The sequence below is a fragment of the Mesoplodon bidens genome (genome assembly GCF_964165515.1).
Source record: "Mesoplodon bidens genome assembly, chromosome: 9".
Taxonomy (NCBI): Eukaryota; Metazoa; Chordata; class Mammalia; order Artiodactyla; family Ziphiidae; genus Mesoplodon; species Mesoplodon bidens.
Window position 1 is genome coordinate 93,278,451 of NC_138166.1, and position 22,982 is coordinate 93,301,432.

A 22,982-nucleotide genomic window follows, 5' to 3' on the forward strand; every position below is an offset into this window, starting at 1 on the left:
ATAAGTAGAAATAGATTTTTTAAAAGATAAACCAATAGCCATCATGTATTTTCATTTCTACCCAGCTGACAGTTTTAATTCCTATTGTGAGCATGGCAAGGAAAGCTATATTTTCCAGGGTCTAATGACACCTACAGAAGATTTAATATATGCACGGCTAAGAGATCACACCCTGGGATAAAAGACAACAGCAAGTCACAAACTTTTATATTGAGGACACTTAGTGATGAGTCAACTACAAAGGACAGGAGTCAACTCAAGCCAATCTAGTTCCCTAATAACCTTTCTCCTCTTGTAAACAGTCTTCAGTGCCCAAATCTAAGGGGAGAGACTACATTCTGAGTGAAGCCAAGAGAAAGGATTCATCTTAGAGAACTTTCTGTTGGGACAGAAACTAAGGTTTCTAAGGGGGACTACTTAACACCCTTAGCAGGCTTCCTCATTCTCAATGAAGGATGAGTTAAGAGTAGAAGTTTGGATCATGGAAATCCTGACATAATCCTTAACAAACATCCCTACATGAAGATTTCAAAGAACTTCAACAAAATTACAAATCAGAAGTACCCATCAACAGAAAAACGGGTAGTGCTGAGTTGTCCAGAAAAGGTCAACAGCAAACACTGGACCCTCCTATTTCAAAACATACAGTAAGGGCAAAGTGTTAAGTGTGTAATATGTAGGGGTTTTCACCTATTAGATCCATTCAGAAGATAACATCATTATAGGTTCCTCAAGGTTCACTTTGTAATTCTTCTTTATTTCCACTAGAGGTCAGATGAGAAATGATTGGCAAATACAAGAAAGATACAGGCAGTCCTTGTTTTGCATGGTAGTGTGGGAGCATAAAAATAATTATGCAAGTTGAAACTATGCAAAGCTATCTTCGTAATCAATGGGAAAATTACAGTTGTCCCCTGAGCTTCAAAAATGTTTGTTAAAACATTTAAAACTCTCTTACTGTTGGTTATAATGTATGGAGAAATGAAAAATTACTAAAACATTTACTTAGTACACTGTAATTTAAAACATTATGCTCTTAAGGTTGCCTTCTCTAAGTGCTCCTGGCTGCATATCAACAATCTCTCAAATGGTGGCAGTGTCAACATTCCTACCATCAGTTACTCATTTTATTATTTCATTTATGCTCAATTTAAATTTCACTTCCAGAAACATCACTGTTTGTTCTTTGCTGGACTTTCATCTTTATTGACCACTTCCCTCTTGTGATTACCCAGCTTTGTAGTACGTCACGCTTATCAATGGGAAACAAGGAAGCAGTACAACAACACCCTTTCCTGTCTGTGTGTGAGCTGAAGAACAGATGCCCAGCTGTTGTGGACACACTGACTTGCTGACCTGCATGCTGAAGAGCTAGCAGAAAAATCTGTATTTTACTTGCACAGTTACTATATCATGATGACCAAAATTTGAATCGTGTCATGGGGGACTAGTATTTAACTAAACCATGGTGATAGAGCGATATAATGAGAAATATACATTTGGTCTTCATCCCTGGCTCCTGGCGCAAGAGCACCTAAAACCCTGGTAAGTTCCTGAGTGACGGAGGAGTGTCTTTTTGTTATTCATAACAAGCCCCTTTCAACCACACCTGAGTTTATGCCTCTGGGTGGGTCCCTGGATAGCTTCAGGATGGCTGAGTTTACCAGAGGAGCCAACCAGGATTAGAGAGTGAGAACTTTCAGCCCCAGCCCGCAACCTCCAAGGAGGGGAGAGAAGCTGGGAATTAAGTTAATCACCAATGGTCAATGGTTTAATCAATCGTGCCTACACAGTGGAGCCTCCATAAAAACCCTACCCAAAGGGGTTCAGAGTGCTCTGGTGTTGGTGAGTGCATTCACGTGCCAGAAGAGACCACTCCAAAGGGACAGAAGCATGTGGGACCCTTCAGGACCTCCCCTATGTACCTCTTCATCTGGCTATTCACTTATAACCTTTATAATATCCTTCCTAATAAACTGGTAACAGCAAGTAAAGTCTTCCCTGGGTTCTGTGAGCCACTAGAGCAAATTATCAAACCTAAAGAGGGGGTCGTGGAAACCCCCAATTTGTAGCCAAGTCAGACAGAAATTTATGTAACCCACGAATCCACTATTTGTAACTGGTGTCTGAAGTGGGGGGGGGGCAGATTTGTTGGACTGAGCCCTTAACCTGTGGGGTCTACACTAACTCCAGGTTATTACTGTCAGAGTTGAATTAAACTGTAGGATACCCAGCTGGTGTCTGTAGAGAACTGGAGAACTGCTGGGTGTAGGAAACCCACACATTTGGTATCAGAAGTGTTATAAGTAGAGAAACAGTTTTCCTTTGTACGGTGACAGAAATCTGTGAGAATCAGAAAGGACAAAGTGCAGACTGCGTACACAGCATTCTCTAAAAGAACATTTCTTAAACTATCCCACAGGAGTTAAGGGTACACACACAAAGATTCCATAGTCAAATAAACCTGGAGATGGTGGGCTAAGATCAAATCACTTTACTTACCAGCAAGACTTTTGGAGAATTCAACAAACTGATGTGCACTTTGCACTTACCAGATGGGGACCTAGATGGGGGCTATTACTTCCCACCTTAGGAATGTGTTATAGAAGTTAATTTTCAGACTCACCAGCTGTGAAGAATTTACTATAAATTTAATATTGTATAATTATAATGGTTACAATTTTACAATTTAAATTCACAACCTTTTTTTTAATTTACAATTTTACAATTGGTACAAAGTACCAGCACATTAAATGTTTTGTGAAACCACTCCCTTAACAACAAAGGATACCAAATTAGTGACAGCATTACCAAGCATTTACAGCACACATTATCGGAAAGCACCTGAGCAAAAATAGTCAATAATCGAGAACACACTAAAACTTTTTAAAACTATCGTTTTAAACTTAAGAGAAACTTATCAAGATGTTTGTCTCAGATTTCCCTTATCACAATATAATTAACAAATATTTATAGGGCACTTTCTAGGCTCAAGCCTAAAGACTGTGTACCCTTACTTTAAAGAGCTGACAATTTTGTCAAAATACACAATCTCCATAAGAAGCAAGATACACCATATCTCTATGCCAGCCATCTGATTTTCTTCTGGGCAAAATTACCTATGAGCCAGGACCACCCTTCCCCACAGAGCTTCTGTCCTAAGGTAAGAATTCAAAGCTACTATCTAGCACCATGAGCTCTCTGACTTCAAACATTATAACCTTGCCCGTCAAAACTATTTAAATGATATTTGCCAAGTCCCTTTTGCATAGCCTGACTCCATTCCTGGCTAGGCCCATACTAATGTATCAGAATGACAGAATGGGCAATTTAAGAAGACCTCTTATCAGGTTTCCCATCAAAATCTTGAAGTTTTTCTCTAGTTAAGAAAACACAGAAAATTAGAAGCAGAAGTGGGGACTGGTTAAAGTAGATAAGAAACAGCAGGAAAAAGATATAGCAAGGAAGGAGGTGAAACACTATCAATGAATTGCTCCCACTGGCCTGGAGCAATTTAGTGCACAGATGAGATGGTCCAACACATGCCAACAGCTCACAGGGCATAGAGAATAACTAAGGTCCATGATGGTTAGACATTAAATGATATAGTATTCTATCAAGAAGAGCGTAATATATTGTTAAAATCCTTCCAAAAATAGTTGACACATAAAGAATTTTATCTTCTGGGCTTCCCTGGTGGCACAGTGGTTGAGAATCTGCCTGCCAATGCAGGGGACACGGGTTTGAGCCCTGGTCTGGGAAGATCCCACATGACGCAGAGCAACTGGGCCCGTGAGCCACAACGACTGAGCCTGCGCGTCTGGAGCCTGTGCTCCGCAACAAGAGAGGCCGCGACAGTGAGAGGCCCGCGCACCGCGATGAAGAGTGGCCCCCGCTCGCCGCAACTGGAGAAAGCCCTCGCACAGAAACGAAGACCCAACACAGCCAAAAATAAAATTAATTAATTAATTAATTTTAAAAAAAGAATTTTATCTTCTGAGTAACTTTTCTAGGATACTCAGCCACATTTCACAAGTAGAATCTTTCAGTTACAGGAAAATCTTACTTAAGTAGACCATAACATTCCCCAAAGATGGCAATGCTGTTGCTAGTTTTTATATGCTAATTAATCTGTAAAATGTTAACACTTTATTGCAGTTGTTCCCAGGCTAAAAGGTTACTTACTACTATGAAATGCTTCTAGCATTTTAAAAAGTAGGGATTCAAAAGGAATAAAGGAAGGGAGAAATCAATTAAAACAGCCTCAAATTAAAACCCTATCACACATAAACTCCAAGTCAAGGCATCTTTTCAAGGTTGTACCAGAAAACTATTCAATGAAGTAAGCAAGCAGCTTTCATATTCTACTTTGAGAGTCATGGCCCCAAAGCATCTGCACACAGACATAAGTAAATGAAAACACACTTATTATATAGGCATTAATACATGAACGTGACTCTCATGTAAAAAATCTATCTGCTATTTAATAAGTGGAATCCAAACTCTACTTTCAAATCCAATTGTCTTATGGTCACTCTTCACATTAACAATTTTCTACCTATTTAGGTTGGAGTGTCCCAGAAGCAGACCCTGACACACGAATCTCAGGGGGTGTCCATGCTGGGAGGTGGTCTCTGGAAGCACTGGTAGGGGAGCGGAAAAGGGGGACAGGGAAGGAGAGGAAGCCATAGCAGGCACCTTCACGAGCATTTGCCCCTTTGGGGACACCTGGAAGGCTATGCAGAAGGGGCTTCAGGGTGATCTCAGCAGTGGAAGAGGAAGCTAGGTATTTATCCACTGTCTCCTAATCGACAAAGGCTGAGGGCTAGCCAGAGGCATTCACTCCTCAGAATTTCCAGCCCGCTTCAAGTACAAGCTGCTGAGCACCTGTAGCCAGAAAAAGCCCTCAGGTCAAGTCTCCAGTGTTTTCAACAAGAAGTATTCCAGAGATGGAGACACAGACAGAGCTAGGGATAGAGATGGAAACACAGAAAGCCGGGGGAGAGGGATGGGGCTTCTGCAGACCTGCGACCTCTGCAGCGTTTCAGTCTAGCCAAACTAATAAGCAGACATACTGACATGTGTTCGTCACTCTTTGTACACATACGCTCATCTTAACACTCACTGTGTTCTTCACCCTTCTGTCTATTATTCCTCCATCCTCTCTGGGATGAATAATGAACAAGTATATACATAAAATACATATAAATAAAGTTACTAGAGGTCATTAGGTATAGACTAAGTAAATAATATCACTAATTAATAAGTAATATTTAATACTTAATTCCTGAACAAAGATTAAGGACAAAATAGTCCAGCTTGATGAGGAAATCCACAACTGATTTGTACACGTGGGAAACCATCACTGGAACTCAGCAATTCTCCAGAGGGAGAAATAATCATTCCTACCAACTTACTGTATATCAGTTCCAGAGACAGACATAAAAGTGATGGGTTTTAAAGACAAATTCTGTCCCACCTCTGAGAGCAGCCTCAACTCTGGGCTCACCTACCATGAACCCCTTGTGAGACTGGATCACTGTGCAGAAACTGGACCAGGAGAGCAGATGGGAAGAGGGCAATCGTCTTTTAGACAAAAGGGATTAAAATATTTTAGCTATTTTAAGTTCCACAGAGAAAGCAGCACTTCAGGAACTATTTTTTTTTTTTTTTTTTTTCCGGTAGGCGGGCCTCTCACTGTTGTGGCCTCTCCCGTTGTGGAGCACAGGCTCCGGATGCGCAGGCTCAGCAGCCATGGCTCACGGGCCCAGCCGCTCTGCGGCATGTGGGATCTTCCCAGACCGGGGCACGAACCCGTGTCCCCTGCATCGGCAGGCGGACTCCCAACCACTGCGCCACCAGGGAAGCCCCTTCAGGAACTATTTTTAAATGAAGAAAGAAATCATGGCGATGACCAGGGAATTTCCAGAGAAATTATTTTTGCCGGAAGAGGAAAGTGTTACGCTAAATTACACTTAGGTACCTGCGGTGAGGGGTGGGGGGAGGGTTAGAGGGAGGGTAAACTCTGAGAAATGGGTGGGTCTTAGAATGAGGAAGGAAAACAAATGAAGCTAGGGTAGGTAGAATAGATTAGGTCACGTAGAGACACCTAGAAGGCAATGTAAAGCATGGACGGTGAAAGCAGGGAAAAGGCACGTTAGCAGGTGGAGATGCAGGCCGTAATATTAGTTTCTTCTTCGTTCGGTATGCCACAGTATTGTACGTGGGTAAAATACGCACTTGACGCTACCTGCTTTCCTTCCTCAAGAGATGAACTTCATGCTGTAAAATGAACCCAAATGCCTTCTACGGCTCAATCATTCACTCATTCAAAGCACTATCAGGACACTGGAAATAGAGCGATGATAAAATCAACAAATCAAGTGTCTGTACTCTTGAAGCTTACATTTTATTGGGGGGAGACAGACACACAGGAGGCTAGTACAGCCCAAGGGAGCAGTGGCAGGGGATGATGCCGGACGGAGAGTGCGGGGACCATCTGCAGGGTCTTTCAGGCCAAAGGAAGGCTATTCTGCTCTGAGTGGGATTCTTTTTTTTTTTTTAAATGGAGGTTGCCCATTCTTTTTTTTTTTAATTAATGAATTAATTTATTTTTGGCTGTGTTGGGTCTTCGTTTCTGTGTGAGGGCTTTCTCCAGTTGCAGCGAGCGGGGGCCACTCTTCATCACGGTGCGCGGGCCTCTCACTGTCGCGGCCTCTCTTGTTGCGGAGCACAGGCTCCAGACGCGCAGGCTCAGTAGTTGTGGGTTTAGTTGCTCCGCGGCATGTGGGATCTTCCCAGACCAGAGCTCGAACCCGTGTCTCCTGCACTGGCAGGCAGATTCTCAACCACTGCGCCACCAGGGAAGCCCATGAGTGGGATTCTTTAGAGGGTTTCGAGCAGAAGAGTCACAGGGTCTGACATTTTAAAAGCACTACTCTGTTTTCTGTGCCGGCAGAAAGAGGGGCATTAGTTAGGGGGCTACTGCAATAATCTCGGTTTATATAGGGAAGGGATGTGAAAGTGATGAGAAGCGGTGAGATTCTGAAGGTATAAGCCAATAAAGGGTTTTAATTAATCCTTTATTAATAAAGGATTTTGCTGAAAATGTAATGCAGATTATGAGGGAAGAAGCAAGGGTGACTCCAAAGATTCTGGCCCAAAGGAGTTGCCATCGACTGAGATGGAGAGGACTATGGGGTGAGTAGAGCTGCTGAGGAAGGGAGCTCTGGAGGCTGACTTCAGATACACTAGAGGATGGGATGCCTGCTATTCATCCACGTAGAGATAGTAAGTTGGCAACTACATATTTAAGACTAGAGCTGAGGGAAGAGGTCTACAAAGGAGATAAAAATGGAGGGATCATCCACATACAGATGAAAGCTTAAGTGGTGGGACCAGATAAACGCTAGAAAAAGAGAACTATTGAGGAGTGAACCCTGCGGTACTCCAGTGACAAAAGATCAGGGAGATAAGAAGGAACCGCAATGAGGAGTGAGGGGGAGGAGGGAAGAGTGAAGCAGGAGGCAAATCAGTACAGGGACTTCCTAGAAGCCAACTAAGGTGAAACTCATTGGTAACTTTGATAAGAACTGTTCCAGTGGAGTAGTAAAGACGAAAGCCCCATTGGACTGGGTTCAGAGAGAATGGGACCTCAATTAGATAAGGAGAGAAGGGAAGAAAAGCACCTGGAGGCATTAAATATGGACAATTCTTCTGATGAATTTTGCTATAAAGGGAGAAAAGAAATGAGGTTGCAGCTGAAAGAGGAATATAAGGTCAAGGACTTTTTTTAATGAAGTTATATATTATTTGCACACTAATGAGAAAAACAATGATATTGTGAGAGAGGGGGTAATGCTGAAGTCATGTCCTTGAACAGGGGAAAGGAGATGGGATCTAATACATCTAATACACCTAAGGATAATTTCCAATGACTTAGCAGTTTCCTTTTCTTCCTGAAATTACAATTCCAGAAATTTCCTAATTCTGAAAATAGATCTCTCCATACTAAAGCAAACTTTGGCTCACATACAAATGACTGAATGCAAGATGTGTAGCACTGACACTTCAAAAACAATGGCTAGAATAAAAAATGTCTAAAGGGGAAAAAATGTCATTTATTTGAAGACTATATGCTATTTTGACAAAATTGACATGCTACTTTTCATCATTTAAGGATCCCTTCTTTCTGTGAGTGTGTACAAACCTTCTAGTTACTTTTTATTGACCTAGTTCAAGGTCGACCAGAGTGTAGAGTTATGCATACCTGGAGGAACAGACTTCAAGCAGGCTTGAAGACTGTTAGAAAGATGGCACACAAGAGAAGAAGCTGATCCACAAGTCATCCAATCTTGCCATAAATACTGAGGAATATGCTGAGGTTGTGAGCAGTTACTCACACCTGCTGGGCAGGCAAGGTCACCATTAAAATAGGGAGGAACCCAGAGGACCCCAGCACCGTCAACACCATGAGAATGGTTGAACCTGATGGGATCCAGTTCCCAGATGGCATCATCATTGGCAACAGGGCACCTTTATGAGAACTGGAGGCCGGGGAAGCTTGTCCTGCCAATGGGACAAATTCTGCTGGGCCGCCTGCTTTATAGAGCCATTCTCATTTGGTCAAGATCTTCAACTCTTTACTTCCATTAAAGAAACCTGTATCCTTTCCCTGTCTCTGTATTACCCTTTTATCAATCACCATCACCCTTCTGACAATCTTACACATAAACATTTTAGATGATGAATACTCTTTATCTCAATAAATATATCTTTTCTCACAAATATTAAAATATGTAGTGAGCAGTGCAAACATATGATTTAACAGAGACCACTGTTTAGGACAAAATTAAATTTAAAAAACCAAAATCCATGTAAAGTTGTGTTAAAGAAAAATATTAAATAAATATTACAAGTGCTACACAGATATGGCAGAAACCATGACGGTGGTCAATAAAAGCTTGAAATGTGACAGTGGTAATGACACCAAAAATCACTGATGTGGTGAAGAAAGAAGAAAAGTCACGCATATCTTAAAATCACTTGATCTTTAAGTCCTAAGAAAGCTTGTACCACAGTCTTCCTCTCTCCTGGCCAAAGAAACAAAAGAACCTTTCAAAGCACTGGAACTGGTGAATGAATCATGCAGCAGCCCTGGGGCCAGGATAAGACTAAAAAAAAAACACCCTGCAACTGGCAGGAGGTAAGTGGGTAGATTCCCTGGGTAACACTCCTGAAGGGACAGGCAGCCCCAACGAGGTGATTCTGAGGGAAAGAGGTGTGTGAAAGACTTTGGAGCTTTCAGAGGATAATCATTTCCAACAAGGGGTTCAAGAAATGAGACGACAAGTTCAGAGCAGGGATTCTGATCTCTCCTCCCACAAAGGGAGAGGCAAGAATAGGAAAATAAGGCAAGCAGAGCCCAGTGCTGACTACTTGGCATTTGGATGGTTGGAAAAGCAGGCGTGAGGAAAGAAGTCCCTGACTCGAATAGAAGGGACTCTGCTCTCCCAGTAACCATGGCATCTAAGGAAATGTTGATCCTCCGATATGCAGAAAATAAGAACAGGCCAGCAAAAAAAGGAAAGTGACTTCAAGAACCAGACACACAGAAAGCCAGCCTTAAAATAGGAAGAATGTAAGAGAGGAACATGAGTCAGACCTGTGAAAAGTTAAATTAAGTAAAAAGACTAGAGTTCCTCTAATCTGCAGACAGCTTATATCCCAAGGTTCCTTCATAAAGTAGTAAAGTCAAAAAAGACTGATCACATGTCTACAGTGTGGCGTGCGTGACAGGTGAGGCACTGTAGGAGGAGGTCACAGAGAAGAGGAAAGCCCCGGGAACCCACAAACCCAGGCTCTGGGAGAGAATGCTCCCCTGTGGTCGGTCACCACAGAAAGCTTCCGAAGTCATTGATGGGAACTGGCCAGAAAGCCTCTGCTTCGAGGGCACCTTTTGCCCCATACTTCGTCACTTAATGGCTCAGTCAGGACGCTTTCCAAACCGCTTCATTGTTCTGACTTTTGTTCATGTGTTTTGTTTTGTTTTAATAATCTGTGGGATTCCTGGGCAGTGTGAATATCTCCAGGACTTCCAGACAGATTCCAGGACCATTTTCTTTTCTTTTCTATATTTATTAATATTAAAGTATCCATAGGACACTGTATAAATCAAAAGGACCACAGTGGACTACATTCCAATTTCTTTGTCAAATAGGACCACTCATCTGACAACAGCTTTTGTGCATTAAAAAACACCAAATTGGGGCTTCCCTGGTGGCGCAGTGGTTGAGAGTCCGCCTGCCGATGCAGGGGACACGGGTTCGTGCCCCGGTTCGGGAAGATCCCACATGCTGTGGAGCGGCTGGGCCCGTGAGCCATGGCCGCTGAGCCTGGCGTCCGGAGCCTGTGCTCCACAAGGGGAGAGGCCACAACAGTGAGAGGCCCACATACAGCCAAAAAAAAAAAAAAAAAAAAAAAAAAAAAAAAAAAAACACCAAATTACCTACAATGGTATAGCTTCCTCCAGCTTTTGCAGTTTCATAATTTATTGCATGATAACAGACTGTTATGATTACTAACTGATAAATAGAAGTCAATATTGTGCTTGAATTTCTGTGTTTTGTGCTCAAGTAAAACACTTCCAGTTTACAAAGGAAGAGTTCAGCACTTCTCCACAAAGCATTCTGAAAGAGTTTTATTTCCCCCTCCCCATAATAAAATACAAATTGGATATGTCATTGTATTTCCTCTAACAATGATTTTTTGATGCATTAGAATTACCAGATGAATGCAACTTACATACTGGTAAAGAAGTATCTTACATTTGCATAGTTAGTACGTTTAAGTTCATCAAACTTTTATTTCAGTACCAGTGTTCCTTATGCTTCCTGTCTTTGATCAACAGTCCCTTTAGAAAATAAACTGTAAATAGGACTACAGCTAAAATCAATTTCAAAATGTATAATGTAGGAATTTACCTTAAGAATACATAAATGCTCATCAAGAATAATGATAAACACACAAATATATATATTGCAGCACTGTTAAGTAAATACAAGAAAAAGAGAGAGAGAGGGACAGAGAGAGAGAAAAGAAACCAGCTGAAGAATTCCTCAACAGAGAACCAGGTAAATTATGGTAAATCCACAGAATGGAATTCTACACAGCCATTAAAAAGAATGAGATATCTGTATATGCTGATGTGAAAAGCTCTCCCAGACCTCCAGAATATTTTAATAAATGAAAAAGAGCAAGGTACAAAACCATGTATACCCGTATATGAACCCTTCCATCTGGATGGAAATTCAAAATTGTTAATGGTGTTTACCACTGGGGAAAGAGGACTGTAGGAAGGAGACAAGAGACTTTCACTTTTCACTTTTTTATCCTTCTATATTGCTTGAATTTCTCAACAGATTTTGGGGGGTTTGTTTTTGTTTTTTAATTACAAGTTATGTGGTCACAGGAGACATGGACCTTTTTTAAAATTCATCAATTTACTTCATATTGCTTAAAGCTAATAAAAATTATACACTGAATTTTTCCTTTAATAACCAATAGAGGATGCTAATGAGCCAATGAATTTCAAAACTAGTGATGAAGGGAAAGAACCAAGCTTTTTTTTTTTGTTTTTAGGGAATTCCCCCATCTTATTATCATTATTTTTTAAATTTATTTATTTTATTTTTGGCTGCGTTGGGTCTTCGTTGCTGCGCACAGGCTTTCTCTAGTTGTGGCGACCTTTCTCTTTGTCGTGGTGCGCAGGCTTCTTATTGCGGTGGCTTCTCTTGTTGCAGAGCACGGGCTCCAGGCACGTGGGCTTCAGCAGTTGTGGCACGTGGGCTCAGTAGTTGTGGCTCGCAGGCCCTAGAACGCAGGCTCAGTAGTTGTGGCACACCGGTTTAGTTGCTCCGTGGCATGTGAGATCTTCCCAGACCAGGGCTCAAACCCATGTCCCCTGCATTGGCAAGCGGACTCTTTCTTAATCACTGGGCCACCAGGGAAGCCCAAATCAAGCGTTTAAATCTACCTCTCCTATACAAATGGTAACCAAAGGAGTAGATGAAGGAAAGTTTTCTCTTTATAGAAGTATTCCAGCTAACAAATGAAGAAGAAATTTTAAAATTAAAATATCATTTTGCAACTGCTAATGAATGAATGAATGGATACTGGCATTGATCAATGGCAGCAAACATGACAAAAAGAGAAACAACCAGACATTTCATGCCTCCTGATAGAAGACTACACCACCCACTTACAAAATATTCTTGGCGGGAAGAACCTGAATCTGATCAAGCTTGTCTAGCTCCAACTACCAATTTACAGGAAAGAGAGGAACATGCTGAAAGATACTGCAAAGATGTAATAAGCAAAATCCAGAAAGTGGAAAACTTTAGAGGATAAACAACCACTTTCTGCAACACATAAATTGCAAAGGAAAAAAGAGAAACATGAGGAAAATCTACAGATCAGGGTTTTCCAGCAGCAGCACTATTGACATTTAGGATCAGATAATTCTCTCTTGTAGGAGCTGCTCTGTGCAGGATGTTCAGCAGCATCCCTGCCCTCTACCTCTGACATGCCAGGACAACCCCACCCCATCACCCTGCCAAAATAAAAAATGTCTCTAGACATTGCCAGGTGTCCCCTGGGAGGCGAAATCCCATCCAGTTGAGAACCACTGCTACAGATTAAGAGACACATCAACTAATCATAATGTGTGGACCTTGATTCAAACTACAATATCAAAACTTACTGTATTTACCATTTACTATACCAAAATAGTAAAAAATATTATGACATTTATGATACAACTGAAAATTTGAATACTGATGATATTATGCAATTTTCAATTATTTTAAGTTGTTTTAAAGGTATTGTAGTTTTTCTTAAAGGAGGCCTTATCTTTAATAGATACACATGCTGAAATAGTCACAGATATAATGACACGTCACCAGTTCACTTCAGAATAACACCAAGTGCAAGGGAAATGGGGGCAGGGTTAGATGAAACAAGATTGGTCATGAATGAATTGATCATCACTAAGGTGGAGTGATGGTTATCTGGAAGCCTATTATACTATCCTATTTATTTCTGTTTATGTTTGAAATTTTCTCCAAAAAACCCACAAAAATTGAAATTAAAGTCAAAACCATCATGGTGGCTAGCAACATTCAGATGAATGACAAACCAACCCAGTAAGTGAATCTTCTTTTTTTTAACATCTTTATTGGAGTATAACTGCTTTACAATGGTGTGTTAGTTTCTGCTTTATAACAAAGTGAATCAGCTATAAGTATACATATATCCCCATATCTCCTCCCTCCCACCCTCCCTATCCCACCCCCTAGGTGGTCACAAAGCACTGAGCTGCTCTCCCTGTGCTATGCGGCTTCTTCCCACTAGCTAGCTATTTTACATTTGGTAGAGTATGTATGTCCGTGCCAGTAAGTGAATCTTAACGTTCAACTAGTTTCCATTAGCCATCCCATTTATGCTTGCTCAAACACATGCAGGGGCTCTCAGAATATATAAACAGATGATTCTTAAAAAAAAAAAAAGAAAGAAAGAAGGAAGGAAGGAAAATGGCCCTCAGCCCCATGAAAAATTGTTCAAACTCATTTGTAATTAGAGATATGCAGATCAAAACATGGATACCATTTGTCACCTATCAGATTAGCAAAGATTAAAAACATGACAACGCATCCTGATGACAAAAATGTGGAGAAAGCTGCACTTTCTTACACTGCTGGTGGGAATGAAAGCTAGTCCAACCATTCTGGAGGGAAATCTGGTAATCCTGACATAACAATGCACGTAATCTTCTGACCAAGTAATCCCACTTCTAGCAATCGAACCTGAAGATATACCTCCATTAATATGAAAATACATATGCACAAGGTTATTCATTACAGCATTGTTTGTAACTATAAGATATGATAAACAACCTAAATGCCCATACACAAGAAAATGGATAAATAAAACAGGGTACATGCACACAAAGGAGTACCATACAGCTGTTAAAAAGAATAAAGAAGAGCTCTATGAACTGACATGGAGCGATTTCCAGTATACACCGTTAAGTAAAAAAAAGCAAAGTGAAGAGTATTTATCGTATGCTACACAGTGTAAAAAAAGTAGATATGAGAAAATACACAAGGATCTGCACATTTGTGGGAAAACGAACAAAAAACTCCACACAGAAAGGATAAACCAGAAACTAAAGAGAGTGATCACTTGTGGGGATCGGGAAGATGGGGGACCGGGACGGGGAGGAGGAATGAAGAGGGCAAGACACTTCTGAGTATTCCTGTTCAGGTGACTTCTGGCTTCTCAGAACCACAGTAATGTTCCACATACCCAAAACATAAATCGGCAATTAAAACCAACCAGGACAGAGGAGGAATCCAAAATGCAACATAAACAGTAACAAATAAACCTGAACTATATTACAAATAAATGACACACTAAAGTAGAAGAAAAGAAGTAAGTTAACTTTAGAAAACGGTTTTCTGCCTAGATACTATAAGGCTAAAGACAAAAACAAAACAAAACAAAACCTACATACAAATACTGTAATCTACTTAGCAAACTGGGTTTCTCAGAAAGGTATGGGTTAGCAATTTGAGAGCTACTTTATGTACTTTATGTATACACTAGGATTGAACAAATAAATATATTGTAGATAATGAGAGCTGCATTTCTGTTAGTCAACAAAGTTGTAAGTAAGGAAAGGGGTAAGTTTAAAATGAACCCTGTGGTGTTACATTAGAATCAAAGGTATCACTATAAAGTTTTATGGTTTTAATACAAATAGACATAAACACAAATACAGGTGTGTGTGCATGTGTGTGATTAGAGTATTTCCTAGCTCTGTCCACTGAGAACGTCTAGAAGCAATGAGCCTACCGAGTGCCAGACCTTGGTTTCTAACAACCATTCTCCAATAAAAGGAACTAGGGCTCACACAAATACATACAAAAATCACATGTCGGACCTCCCTGGTGGTGTAGTGGTTAAGAATCCGCCTGCCAATGCAGGAGACATGGGTTCAAGCCCTGGTCTGGGAAGATCCCACATGCCATGGAGCAACTAAGCCCGTGCGCCACAACTACTGAGCCTGTGCTCTAGAGCCCGCGAGCCACAACTACTGAAGCCCACCTGCCTAGAGCCAGTGCTCCGCAACAAGAGAAGCCACCACAGAGAGAAGCCTGCCACTGCAACGAAGAGTAGCCAGGCTTGCCGCAACTGGAGAAAGCCCACGCACAGCAACAAAGATCCAACACAGCCAAAAATAAACAAATTAATTAATTTAAAAAAAATCATGTTACCATTTATTCACACCATAATTAATGGAAAAAGTCTAATATTAATATTAACGGAAAAGTAAGTAGGCAATCACTACAGTAATGAAATGTAACTTCCAAAAAGAATTAGACACTTGGTAGCAGCTGCAACATCAGCACTGACCAACTGTTCAAAAACGGTGCAAATTATGGTGGGGTTTCAACTGCTCAAACCAACCAAAGCTTGCTTTATAATCAAATTCCTTTACTTACTCCTGTTCTGTTCTTATTCTTGAGCCCCACCGTGTCAGATCAACAAAGAAAAAGGCATGCATCCCCTTTAGGTGATCAGTAAACTCCACTTCATACCTAAGAACGCAGGATACAACAGTATACCGAGCAGAAATCTGCCCCAAACTGACGGGTTAAAAAGTTTCAAAGCTTGATGAGAGAACTATATGTGAGTGCCACTAAGCATTCTGAGATGAGACTCCATTTCACAACATGTTTTAGTTCAAATAGCAAAATTGAGTATATATGTAGAATACTAGTATAAGTGAAACAGATGAAGAAAATACTCATACATTCTCCTATGATAAACCGTCACATCCAAAAAAGATGTTGAGAAACTCAATAAATGGACTTTTTGTCTCTTACAGGGAGATACATGTTCACCTATTAGGTTTATAATACTAAAAGACTTGATCATTAAGCGGAAACGTAGATAAAACACATTTTAAAAATAATTCCCATCCTTAACATTAAAAAAAAAATCAAAAAAAAAATCAAAATACGCTCCAATTAGAAATCCATTATAATAAGGATGAAACAGAGTTAATTATAAAACTTTTCAAATACTGATTTCATACTCTGTTCCCAAGGCAGTTATGATCATTTTAAACATATTTACGCCAAAGAAAATAATTTTAATAGAGGAAAAAAAGGAAGATGTTTACAGATGTATTTCTCTGGAGCTCTGTCACATCTGTTTTACCTGCATCACACCCCTCCCCCACCCCCACCCCACGATAGAGACAGAGATCAGGTCTGGCTCTATGACCTTCTAGCTCTGCAACCCTGGGAAAGTTACCAACCTCTCAACCCTCAGATTCCTCATCTGTAAAATGCAGATGATAACAACACTTACCCAGCAAGGTTCCAGTGACAGTTAGATGACTTAATCAATACAGCTAACGCAGTCACAACAGTGCCTAGAACTTGGTAAAGCACTCAGTAAGTGTTCGGCTGCGTTCCTGGGACTCTAAGAGTGAGCAGCTGAGAAACTCCTCTCCAGTAGCATTATTCTAGGTAAAAGGCTTCCATCCCCATAAACCAGGCTCTTCGTTCATTCAGACTTCAGGAATGAAAATTAATATAGGACATTTGTAAATTACCAAAACCACTCAAACATTGAAAATCATCCCTCACCTGGATTATCACAATAGCTTTCTTACTCACCTGCCTGTCACCTTTGCCTCCCCCTCCAGTATTTTCTCCATGTAGCAGCCAGAGTGAACCTTTTAAAGGTTAAGTCAGATCGTTTATTCCTCCACTCAAAATATTTGACTACTTGCTCTGAGCGAAATCCAACATCTTCTAGGGTTCAAATGGCTCCTTCGCAAAGCCTTCCATAATCACACCGTATGAAAGCAGCCTTATAGCACCCCCGGTCCTCTCTCTTCTCCTAACTCAATTTTTCTTCACGGCACTTAGCATCCCTTTGTCATGTATATTTACTCCTCGGTCCCACCTCCCCACCATCCCCACCTCCACAAAATGTAAGTTACAGGAGAGCCAGGACTTCGCTTTGTTCATTGCTATATTCCTAGCACCAAGAACAGCGCCAGGCATACTGCAAACTGGGCCAAAGCCAACATCATACTCGATAACACACAAGAGGCAGTCCTTTGTGTCCGGAAAAAGAAATGAAATAAAATTACAAAATACTATGTGTCAGTTACTAAAGTGGCAAATTTTTAATTTTTTAAACTTTTTATTTTAACGTTTGAAGTGTCATAAAGTTTTAAAAAAACCTTCAGTGCCCATACAGCTCAGTGAACTTTTCCATCTGTATACACTCATGCAACAACAACCCAAGACCAAGATAGAGAACATTTCCTGCACCTCAGAAGCTCCCTTGAGCCTCCTTTCAGTAAATACCCCCAGAGAGGTGAGTATCAATACTAGTCTGACTTCTACCCAATTATGCCTGTACTTGAACTTCATATAAGTAGAATCAAACAGTATATGCTTTCATGTCGGTCTTCTTTTGTTTAACCTTATATCCGTGGGATTCACCCACGTTGTTGCATACATCAGTAGTGCATTCCTTCTTTATGGCTAAGTAGCATTCCATTTTATGATTATACCACAATTTATATAATCGACTACTGATGACAGTTAAGTTGCTCCAGTTTGGGGATCATATGAATAGTGCTGCCATGAATGGGCTTCTGGGTTCATGGGTATGTCTTTTGGTATCTGCAGAATGGCAACATTTTTGTTTGTTTGGGGTTTTTTGGGGGGGGCTGGGGGAGGGAGATAATGGTTAATAATACCTTAGTGAGAATCCAGGGAAACGCAAGTTGGCAGTAGGTGAGAGTATAAACTGAAATAACCTTTCTGAAAGACATTCTGGCAATAGGCACAAGAAGCCTAAAAATATCTATGCCCTGTGACTAATAATTCTTCTTCAAGGAAATTTCTTACTGAGTATTTACATGGGCCAGAACTTCTTCTAAGTGTTTTACATGTATTAACTCATTTGATTTATTCTAAGGAAACGATTAGAGATGCTGAACAATGGTTTATTCAGAAGGACGTCAATCAACCATCCATCATTAGGAAATAGAAGAAAAACTAGTAAACAAAGTAAAAAACTAACAAGAGGAGAATGATTTTGAAATGTATTGTACTTCCATGAAATTAAACTCTATGCAGCCACTGAAAATGTTTCTCAAAGAACATTAAAGATATAGGAAAAAGTATACATTAATGAACGATAGGTAACAGTAGAATACATGAAATAAATTCCTAGTTTTGTTTTATTTTTAAAAATACATACATATACCTTAAATGTTAAAATACTGGTAATCACTGGAAGACATGGGTAATTTCATATTCTTGATTCTCTTCTGTACCTCCCAACTTTTCTACAATGTTACTTTTGCCAATCAAAATGAATATATGACTAACAAGACTAATAAATAAAGGTGTTTACGTTATAATAGGGAGACAAAAGACGTTATAATACAACTGAATTAGGGCAATGATGCCGTTTTGCATAGAATGATATAAAAGCTCTATGGAAAGACATCTATTGTCAAGAAAGATCTCCACTTGTCTTATTTCCACCAAGGACTCAGAGAGGAAAACTCCATCTCTAGGTTGGAAGGAACCTGCCCAGGAAAATCCTGTTAATTCCTCAGCTTGCTGCCCCTAGGGTATCAATTATATGTTGTACCCTGGGCACATGTTCTTTTCCCCTCTCACTTACCGAAAAGGCTTAGGCAGACTGAGGGACTGGCATTCCTGAACACCAAGGATGCAGTCAAAGTTCAAAAGCCTCAAACCTGGAGGAAGCTGGTTCCATCTGCCCTCATGCCTGGCTAAAAAGCATCAAGGGAGGATCTTCCCACTCAGGATAAATTAGGGCGAAAACTTTTCGGATTTCCAGATGTCAGAAACTCCAGGCAGAGTTAACCCAAATTTATACCAAAATCTACTGACTCCTTGAGTTTAAAAAATTCTTCTACTCGAAAAAAATAAAAGTACCAAGAAGTTATCCAGGAAAGACAATTCTCTGTATCCACCCTCCTACCCTCTCTTTCTCTTCTGCGGATGAACCAACCCTGGAAACCAAAGGAAAGCTGAGCATGGGGGTTAAAGTTGTACTTTGGTACTTTAGGGGCCAATTCTCACATAAGCAAATGACAGTTGTTTAATAATTAATACCTAAGGAACATTTTGCTGTGTTCAACAAAGCATTCATTTTGTGGTACAATAAATAAAGTAAATATTGATTACAGGAAAAACATATGGACCCCAAATTCCCAATGTTTCATTAAGAATTAAACTTGCTAATAAGCATGGCAGGACATTATCACGAAATTTTCTAACTTTTGACATCTGAATCACATTAACTTATCAAGGATTGCTGGTCAAAAAAGCCCTGGGTTCAAAAAGCACTTTTCAAAGTCACTTCCACAGATATAAAGTCACACAAATCTATGTGACAAAGGAGATCATACTTGTTTTGGCCCTGCTCTCCCTCCTTCACACACACGCTCTTTATTCTCTCTTCAACTTCTCCCATTTACGAATTTGTATTTAAATGTATTAACAAAACTCTCCATAAACTACCTGCAGCTTTTCATGGTTATAGTGTTACTTAAATTAAGATAAATAAAATTGTAGTCAAAAATTTATTAACCTATCAAATCTCTACATTGTACCATGGGGCAAATTTCTTAAGCAGCTAAAATAGTTCTTTGAAAAAAATAAGAATTTACATAATCACCAGGGATTTGGGTTTTATTCTATATGTAACCTAGATTTTTGGATAATCTCTGTTCGGGTTGCCTATGATGGGAAAAGAGGATGTAGAAATAGAATTGGCAAGCCTTGGTATCTTCATATTTCAGTTTTACATACAATCAAAATATAGGCGAAACATCGGTTTCAAGTAATAAAAAAAGATCTTTAGATAATTTATTCTCAATTACAAAGCGGCACATTTGCAATAACATTCCCAGCACATACCAGACTATTAAAAGATTATCTGATATACAAAATAAGGATGGTGTCCTTCTTTTACAGTGACAATTTGATGTGTTTTTTTTCCCCCTCTGTTGTTGTGCTGTCAAAACTGTGCAACCTGAAAACTGATTAAAACTAGATGTAGTTGAAAATTAAATAAGACCAACTGTACCTAGCACTAAACACTGACAAGAACGCTGTAATGTAACTGGTTTTCTCTCCCAGGTCCAGTAGAGGGAGACTAAGACATCTGGCCTGGTCGTGTAGCGTTTCTGCAAAATTGGGGAGGGGGGGAGCGGAGGCTGTATTTAAATGTCCTGCTGTCAATCAAAGGACACTTCCTACAATCACAGTCACCATATCTGCTCTTACCCGCGAGCGTACTCTCACCCAGATACGACACGAAACGGTGCTCGGGAAACCTGCATCACCTAAAAGTGACCGCAGGCTTTGCCACAAGACCCAAATAAGGACTTTGGGAGCCCAACCTCAACTAGTTTCTTTGTTTAAATGCCTGCGAATCCCTCCCACGCCGGAGTCAAGAGGCTGTGGCGCCGCCCTTTATTAGCCTCACACTTTGATTACAAAACACACGAGTCGGCGGCTCGGCGGCGGAGGCGGCCCAAGCTCTCACAAACGTCAAACCCGAAACACAGGCGGCGGCCGAGGCAGAGGGCGACACGCGCCGCCCCCGCCACCTGACCCGAAATATCCACTGTCCGGCGAAAGTTCGCCCGCACCAGGCCCCCGGGCGCTGGACCCGGGCGGCCCGGGTGTCGCCGGCCCCTCGGGCGACGGGAAATTTCACTCTTTGTAAAGTTTGGGCTGCGGCGCGGGGGCGACGCGGGGGGTTGGGGACGAGAGGCTGTCCCTTCGGGCCCCGCTGCCCACTCCATCCGCTCCACCCCCGCCGGGACGGGTTGCGCCGGGGTGGCGGGTGGAGGCCACGACCCGAGCCGCCCCGCCGCCCCGCCCGGGACCCCCGGCCCGAACTTCCGACTGGCATCTTTCAAGTCCCCGAGAGTGCCTCATCTGTTGCTCTGTTTACTCCGCGGAGCCCCGCCGGGCTGGCGCTACCGACGCCCCCGTCTCAGCGCCCCGCGGCCGAGGAAGTTTGATAAAGACCGGGGAAGGGGGCGCGACCGCGACCCGCGGGCGGAGGCGGGGGGAAGGAGGGCAATTTCTGGAGACCCCGGGCCGTGGCCAGCCGGTCGCCGCCCGGAAGGAAGGCGCGGCGGCCGGCCGGGCACGGCGGCCGGCCGGGCGGCGACTCCGGGCCGGGAGCCCCGGGCGGGCGGGGCGGCGGCGGGCTGCGGGTGCGGCGAGGGGCGGCGGGCCGGGCCGGCGCTCCGCCCGCCGCCTCCGCCGGCGCCTAACCCGGCCGCGTCCCTTCGCCCCGGTCTCCCCCTGCCAACTTCTCGGCTGGTCCCCTTTGTTCCCGTTTGTTGTGGCGACTCTTCGCCCGGCCGGGCGATCCCACCAGCCCCCGTAGCCCGCCTGGCGCCCGGCGAGCCCGGGGCCCCGCGCGCCCCGCTGCCCGGGTCGGGGGCTCGGCGCCGGGGCCCCTCGGCGCTCGGCGCGGCGGCCGGGCGGAGGGCGGCGCGGGCCGTCGGAGCGGCGAAGGCGGCGGTTGGCCGGTGGCCGGCGGCGGCGGCGGGGCTAGAGGGGGCTTATTTACCTGCCGTGGAACCAGTCCTTGCAGATATCGCACTCGATCATGAAGCGGTTCACGTCGTACGGCTGCCGGCACACACAGTATACCGGCGGGGGCGGCGGGGGCGCCGAGGCCCGGCCCGGAGCCGCTACCGACACGGCTGCCGCGGCGGCTCCAGCTGCTGCTCCCGCGGCCACCGCCGCCGCCGCTCCGGCCATCTTTAAAAAACACACACACGCTCGCTCGCAGCTCCGCTCGCCGACTGGAGCGAGCGCAGCCTCCAGCCAGCGCCGCCTCCTGCAGCAGCCGGAGAAGCAGCCGCGGCGGCGGCGGCGGCGGCGGCGGCGGTGCCTCAGTGCGCGCGCGCGAGGCCACAGCCGGGCGCTTGGTGGCGGGGAGGGGGCCGCGGGCAGCGGGCGGCGGGCGGCGGCGCGCGCACGACGCGCGAGGTCCCGGCCCGGCTCCTTCCGGCGCTCCGCGCGGGGCCGTGCGTCTCGCGCACGTCCTCCTGCCGCCGGCGCGCGCGCCGCGCTCCTCTCGCGTCAGCCCAGCGGAGGGACAGGCTGAAGGGCACGCGGGGCGGGGGAGACGGAGGGAGGCAGGGGCTCCCTGAGGACACGCGCGGTGGCGCGGGGAGCGCGGTCCCGGGAGGAGGACAGCGGGCGCGTGCGAACAGCCGGCTCCGGCGTTTCTGAGTGAACGCAGAGGCCGGGGAAGTTCCTGCGCAGTGAAAAGCGGCGCACGCTGCGTCTGTGCTCTGGCTCTGCGAACCGAGGAAATTAGAGCCCCGCCAGGGCCACCTCCCGACCGGGGGAGAATCTTAAATCAATTAGCAGCCGCACCGCGACCTCCGTGGGTCCGAGCCTAGGATTAACGGCACAGCGAGCAGGTTATGCCCTGCTGTGGGGCAGGAGTGTGCTGGGGAGTCATTCAAACTTCCAAAACGTCCCACCCGAATTCCCACCGACCGGCCAGGAAATTAGTGTTGATGGAACCACTGGTGGGTGAAGGAGGTTGTTCCCAAGAGGAATTCATTTAATGGCTGTGAGCCGAGAGGGACCAGCCTTGAAATGTGGGTGGAGGAAGGACCGGAGAGGAACCCGGCATGTTTATAAACAACACGACTTAGATGCGAATATTTTCAAGTTCCCAGTTTGGAAGATAAGGATAAAATTCTAAATGACAGTGACACCTCGGAAAGGGACTACTACAAAAACCAGATAATACGGTACTTGGCACATAATTAGGCCACTAATAAAATATATTTGAATGAAAGATGA

The 22,982-nt window shown here is 43.4% G+C and overlaps 1 protein-coding gene across 3 annotated transcripts in view; it reads right to left on the reverse strand.

Moving 5' to 3' along the window:
* The window catches only part of KDM7A (lysine demethylase 7A), a 273,273-nt gene extending 251,291 nt beyond the window's left edge, over positions 1-21,982 (reverse strand). For all 3 annotated transcript variants that reach the window (XR_014016730.1, XM_081244936.1, XM_081244937.1), the window contains exon 1: positions 21,727-21,982. Coding sequence is in view for 2 of the 3 variants with exons in the window: in XM_081244936.1 (XP_081101062.1) it covers positions 21,727-21,920 (194 nt within the window). In the remaining variant the exon portion in view is untranslated. The remainder of the gene's footprint in view (positions 1-21,726) is intronic.
* Between the last annotated feature and the right edge of the window lie 1,000 nt (positions 21,983-22,982).